The sequence below is a fragment of the Mizuhopecten yessoensis genome, unplaced genomic scaffold (genome assembly GCF_002113885.1).
Source record: "Mizuhopecten yessoensis strain PY_sf001 unplaced genomic scaffold, ASM211388v2 scaffold10059, whole genome shotgun sequence".
Lineage (NCBI taxonomy): Eukaryota > Metazoa > Mollusca > Bivalvia > Pectinida > Pectinidae > Mizuhopecten > Mizuhopecten yessoensis.
In genome coordinates, this window is record NW_018408358.1 from 135,903 (window position 1) to 141,807 (window position 5,905).

The following is a 5,905-nucleotide window of genomic DNA, read 5'->3' on the forward strand; positions in this document are numbered from 1 at the left end:
GGCCCCAGGGGTTGGGGTAGGAATCCCAATTTTACAATTTTGAAGCCTCATCTACCAAGGATGATTCTGACCAAGTTTGAAAAAAATCCATCCACTGGTTCTTGAGAAGAAGTTGAAAATGTAAAAGTTTACGCACGACGCACGACGGACGAAAAGCGATTAGAATAGGTCACTTGAGCAAAGCTCAGGTGACCTAAAAATCACCCCTCGGCCAGGAGATTTCGCTGTCACACCCTCAACGTAGGGGAAGATTCTATAAGTCTTACCCAGGGATTCCCCTGTCATAACAATTGCATGACGTCACATCAACAATGCATCAGCGTCAACAATAACAGATCAAGGAAGAGGATATATAACTCCCATCTGCTGAAAATTATGAAATAACTGTTCGTTTTTCGTGAAATTACACCTTGTACTGCATTTGATGTGGGAGAAAAACAATCATTTGATCCAACTTCAGGAGCTCGAGTAAGACAGAAAAATCTCAACCCAGAGCAAAGCCTCAGACTAGACCTTTAAGAATCTTACCCCTCTGGTTGAGATTTGTCTGTTGTACCCCAAGATTGGGAAAGATTATATCATTCATAGGGGAGGGAAAATGATGAGGTCAGTCAGACCTGGAGTCCAACCTATATCTATACCTCCAAACTCAGATGGACAACCAATTGCGCTACCTAGACCTGCAGTCAGTCACCTTGCAGGGCGAAAGTCCTAGGACAAAAGCACAAGTCATGTTCATGTGTTATTTGTGAGAGGACATATCCATCAAGACATTGATCATGACCAGAACACTCATTGCAACCTTCTCCATCTAACACAGGGAAACGGTTTTACGATGAGGTACCCCAGGGTCAGCATGCTGAGATCACCTATGAGGCTGAGTGCAAGCACCCATGCATCCAGGCTGCCACATATATACTTTGTTAGATTTTGCTCAACTCTATCGAGAAAGTGTGCAGTTTTACAGTGTTAATTGAAAAGCTTGTTGCCATTTCCTGCTAACGAGGCAGCTATACTTCGTTTCCCAATATTTCTTGGCTGTTTCACATGTAACGGAAGTCGTTCGCCAGCGACCAGGTAGCTCTATTGTTAAGAACACCCGTCTAGAGTTCAGAGGATCCCCGGTTTGAACCTTTCTTCCTGTTGCATTAATTTATCTTTCTCCTGTTATAAATTTGGTGCCCAACGAAATGTAGACCCACATAAGGTGGTATAGGGTTGATCGCCGGCGACCAGGTAGCTAAATTGGTTAGAGCATTCCTCTAGAGTTCGGAAGTCCCAGGTTTCGGTGCATTTCTCTTTCTCCTGACGTTACACACATATCATTTCACTAAATACTGTGATTCATCTTAAGCTTGGTTAACAGGGAAATTATTATGACATTGGGGGATTTGACTGTAAAATATTTGACCGTCTTTTTATAAACCGTGCAATTTTCATGAAGTTTTTTCAGGCATGTAGATTCACAGTTTCATTACGTCATCACAATTTTATAAACAAAGAGGTTCTTCTCCTTTAGGTTATCAGTAGTCCTTCAATGATCTGAAGATTATTTAGGTAGATCACAAGTATGACAAACTTCCCTACCCTACTACTAAAAATATAACAGGCCTATTTATCGGTTTATAAAATTGTGATGACGTTATAAAACTGGAAAAAATGCATAAACCACAGGCACTAGTTTTTTTGTCGAATTATACGAGAAATAAGGTTCGTTAAGGTGTAGATCTATTGACACGCAGCCACAGGTGCTGACATGTGCCTAAACTAATTTTAAAAGCACATGGCCATAAAAATGTTGACCAAAGGGAAGCAACTCTATTTTGTTTACCTATTGCGACGGATGCTGAAACCGTTTTATGGATGAAAAAGAAGCTTCAAGAAAATAACTTAACTTAAAAGTTGAAGCTAACATGTGTTTTCTAACATACCTCCCCGTTTAATGCTCGTTTTCCTGTGTTGACGTCCGCCTTTACCCTTCGCTCCACTCGGAAGCGAAGTCTTTTTTTTCACCTTGCCTTGCACCATTTTGAAAAGGGCATTGTGGGGGAAACAGGATCTTGTAATCGTCCAAATGTGGGTGTGCGAAAAATATTTTGATATGTTTTCGATCTGATGTTATTTAATGTGATCGGAAAACATTAAATGTTGATACCAAATCGAATATCTAAATAAAACGACCCTATGAAATGATGAGTTAAATGTATGGATTGACATATTATAAAATATGACAATCCAAAATATTGTTTTTATTACCTTCCAGATAATGGACTGGTTTCTGGTAAATAATAGTAATAAACGTCAAATGTTGCGGATGCGAGTCCCGGAAGATGAGGATGACTGAAGGCGAAATATGAAGACATGGTAACTAGCGTTAATACAGGTTTTCTAGTTACTCTGACCTATCTATTTGTGTAAGGTTGAGATGGGATGCATCTTGTGACATGTGCGGTCGTCTCGATATCGTGGTCAGCATTCTTGGTTGCTAATATACACAGCTGCAGTGCTATACTGCGACTTACTCAGCAAAATTTGGTTCTACGTCTAACATGCTATCATCTGAAGCAAGGAGAATTATTGTGACATAATGGATATCAGTCGGTTTCACATAGTTCTAAATGAATGACATGCTCCCTCCCTGTCTGTAAATCTTGCCTAATTATAAAACATTAAAACACAATTTTCATTGGTTTTGCTAATGGGAAACTCTCCATTATGTGACCATCCCCTTAAACTAATTAATTTAAATAAGCGAAATAAGTAAAATGTGATGACACTATGCAGTCACAAACTTGAAATAATTATGATATATCTGTCTGTAACAAACTTGTTATAAATGTGTAACAGGATCGAGAAAGAGAAATGCGATGGCCAGACTGAGACCGTGGGGTTCGAACCTGAGTGGCCTGGGAATCTGAGGCTGAACGGCATGGAAGTTGTTACAATAGTTAGACACTATAAAGTTGTCAAATTTCGGAGCTACACTTTCCTTTATCAGGATACAATTATACAAAATAAATATGGGACAGTTACATTATGTGAAAACAAAAAAAATGAAATAACACACAAATTCTTGGATGAAAGACTACAATTTAGTCTGTCCAATGAATGAGCTTGACCACTTTCAAGGCCACAGGAGTCGAACAAGAGGCCCTGTGAATGGGCCCGATATATCACTTACCTGGTACTCGGACCCTCTGAATTAATGAATTTCTCCCATTTTCAAAGGGAGTCAAATATTTGTTAAAAAGAATTAAACGGTTTCTTCTGAATAACCAAAAGTCACAGGGTGATGATATTTAAGATATTATACTCCGGGTAAACCAATGTGGTCTTGATTAGGGAATCAAACTCAGTTATGTCATCCTGGGAAAAGGCAAGTGTGCTATCCTTACATGCTGTGCATGTGCCACTTGACCACCCACATTATATTTGGACACTTATATATGCATGAACGAATGGCTACCCAGGTATTTGGCCAGTAGCATTCTTGGATGAAAGGCTACAAAGTCTGTCCAATGAATGACCTTGACCCACTTTCAAGGCCACAGGAGTCAAATATGGATAAATCTTTAAATTACAACTTCTCAATAGCCAAATGTCCAGAGTGATCATATTTGGCCAGTAGAATGCTGGGATAAAGGGCTTACCAAGTTTGTTCAGCTGAATGACCTTGTTTGCCTTTAAGGTCACAGAGGTCTAGTGTGTACAGGAGTCTAGTGTGTACAGGGGCTAGTGTGTACAGGCTAGGGGTCTTGTGTATACAGGGGTCTAGTGTGAATAGGGGTCTAGTGTGTACAGGGATCTAGTGTGTACATGCCTAGGGGTCTAGTGTGTACAGGGTCTTAGTGTGTACAGGGGTCTAGTATGTACAGGCTAGGGGTCTTGGTTATACAGGGGTCTAGTGTGTGCAGGGGTCTAGGGTGTATACGCTAGGGGTCAGGGTGTACAGGGGTCTAGGGTGTACAGGCTAGGGGTCTTTTGTGTACAGGGGTCTAGTGTAAACAGGGGTCTAGTGTTTATTCGCTAGGGGTCAGTGTGTACAGGGGTCTAGCGTGTACATGGGTCTAGTGTGTATAGGCTAGGGGACTATGGGGTACAGGGGTCTAGGGTGTACAGGGGGCTAGGGTGTACAGGCTAGGGGTCCTGTGTGTACAAGGGTCTAGTGTGTACAGGGATCTAGTGTGTACATGCCTAGGGGTCTAGTGTGTACAGTGGTCTAGTGTGTATAGGCTAGGGGTCTAGTGTGTACAGGGGTCTAGTGTGTATAGGCTAGGGGTCTAGGGTGTACAGGGGTCTAGGGTGTACAGGCTAGGGATCCTGTGTGTACAAGGGTCTAGTGTGTACAGGGGCTTAATGTGTACAGGGGTCTAGTGTAAACAGGGGTCTAGTGTGTATACGCTAGGGGTCAGTGTGTACAGGGGTCTAGTGTGTACATGGGTCTAGTGTGTATAGGCTAGGGGTCTAGGGTGTACAGGGGTCTAGGGTGTACAGGGGTCTAGTGTGTACAGGCTACAGGTCTAGTGTGTACAGGGGTCTAGTGTGTTCAGGCTAAAAGTCTTGTATGTACATGGGTCTAGTGTGTACAGGCTAGGGGTCTTGTGTGTACAGGCTAGGGGTCTTGTGTGTACAGGCTAGGGATCTAGTGTGTACAAGGATCTAGTTTGTACAGGCTAGGGGTCTTGTGTGTACAGGGGTCTAGTTTGTACAGGCTAGTGGTCTATTGTGTACAGGGGTCTAGCATGTACAGGGGTCTAGTTTATACAGGGGTCTAGTGTGTACAGGGGTCTAGTGTGCACAGGGGTCTAGTGTGTACAGGGGTCTAGTGTGTACAGGGGTCTAGTGTGTACAGGCTAGGGGTCTTGTGTACAAGGGTCTTGTGTGTACATGGGCCTAGTACTAGTGTGTACAGGGGTCTTGTCTGTATATGCTAGGGGTCTAGTGTGTACAGGGGTCTAGTGTGCACAGGGGTCTAGTGTGTACAGGTGTCTAGTGTGTACAGGGGTCTAGTGTGTACAGAGATCTAGTGTGTACATGCCTAGGGGTCTAGTGTGTACAGGGGACTAGTGTGTACAGGCTAGGGGTCTTGTGTACAGGGGTCTTGTGTGTACATGGGCCTAGTACTAGTGGGTACAGGGGCCTTGTGTGTATATGCTAGGGGTCTAGTGCGTACAGGGGTCTAGTGTGTACAGGCTAGGGGTCTTGTGTATACAGGGGTCTAGTGTGTACAGGCTAGGTGTCTTGTGTGTACAGGGGTCTAGTGTAAATAGGCTAGGAGTCTAGTACTAGTGTGTACATGGGTCTAGTGTGTACAGGCTAGGTGTCTTGTGTGTACAGGGGTCTAGTGTGTTAAGTCGTTTAACAGGCTCTGTTAGATGACCAAGAGTCAGTGGTAAGGATAGTTATCCTGACATTACATTTAGTCCATTTAAATGTATTTGACCTTGGTCCACTTTGAAGGTTACAAACTGTGTGTGATTAATACTAGGTAATTATGTGATGTAGGACCATTTTGCCTCTTGCTTGGACATTAATGTTTTAGCTATTTAAAATTTTGTTCTAATATAATGCAACTGTTCCATATTTTTTCTGTATAAAATTTGTCCTGATAAAAGAAAGGGTATAGCTCCGAAAGTTTGACAACCTTAATATATTGTCTATACTATGGTAACAACTTCCATGTAATTTATTTATAATATGCAGGAGGAAATTCCGCTATAGCTTACTAGTATGTGATAGCATCTGATCACGAGGAGAAAGTCTGGGGTGGTTCAGATCTGATTCCAAACAAAGCATGGGTGTGTATCCTTTGTCCTATTACTCTTTCCTATTACATCTTAACGATGTCCTGACCAGGGTAGGGGTAGGGGGGTGTGGTGTGTGTGTGTGTGTGTGTGTGTGTGTG

General features: G+C 42.5%; 2 protein-coding genes across 2 annotated transcripts in view; one reads left to right on the plus strand and one right to left on the minus strand.

Moving 5' to 3' along the window:
* Positions 1–2,060, minus strand: part of LOC110459404 (UPF0390 protein zgc136864-like) — a 6,565-nt gene extending 4,505 nt beyond the window's left edge. Inside the window, exon 1 of the mRNA XM_021511637.1 lies at positions 1,932–2,060. Within this exon, the coding sequence (XP_021367312.1) occupies positions 1,932–2,028 (97 nt within the window). The 5' untranslated portion in view covers positions 2,029–2,060. The remainder of the gene's footprint in view (positions 1–1,931) is intronic.
* A 208-nt stretch (positions 2,061–2,268) lies between these two features.
* Positions 2,269–5,905, plus strand: part of LOC110459397 (sterile alpha and TIR motif-containing protein 1-like) — a 29,299-nt gene continuing 25,662 nt past the window's right edge. The window contains exon 1 of the mRNA XM_021511626.1: positions 2,269–2,364. The gene's annotated coding sequence lies outside the window, so the exon portion shown is untranslated. The remainder of the gene's footprint in view (positions 2,365–5,905) is intronic.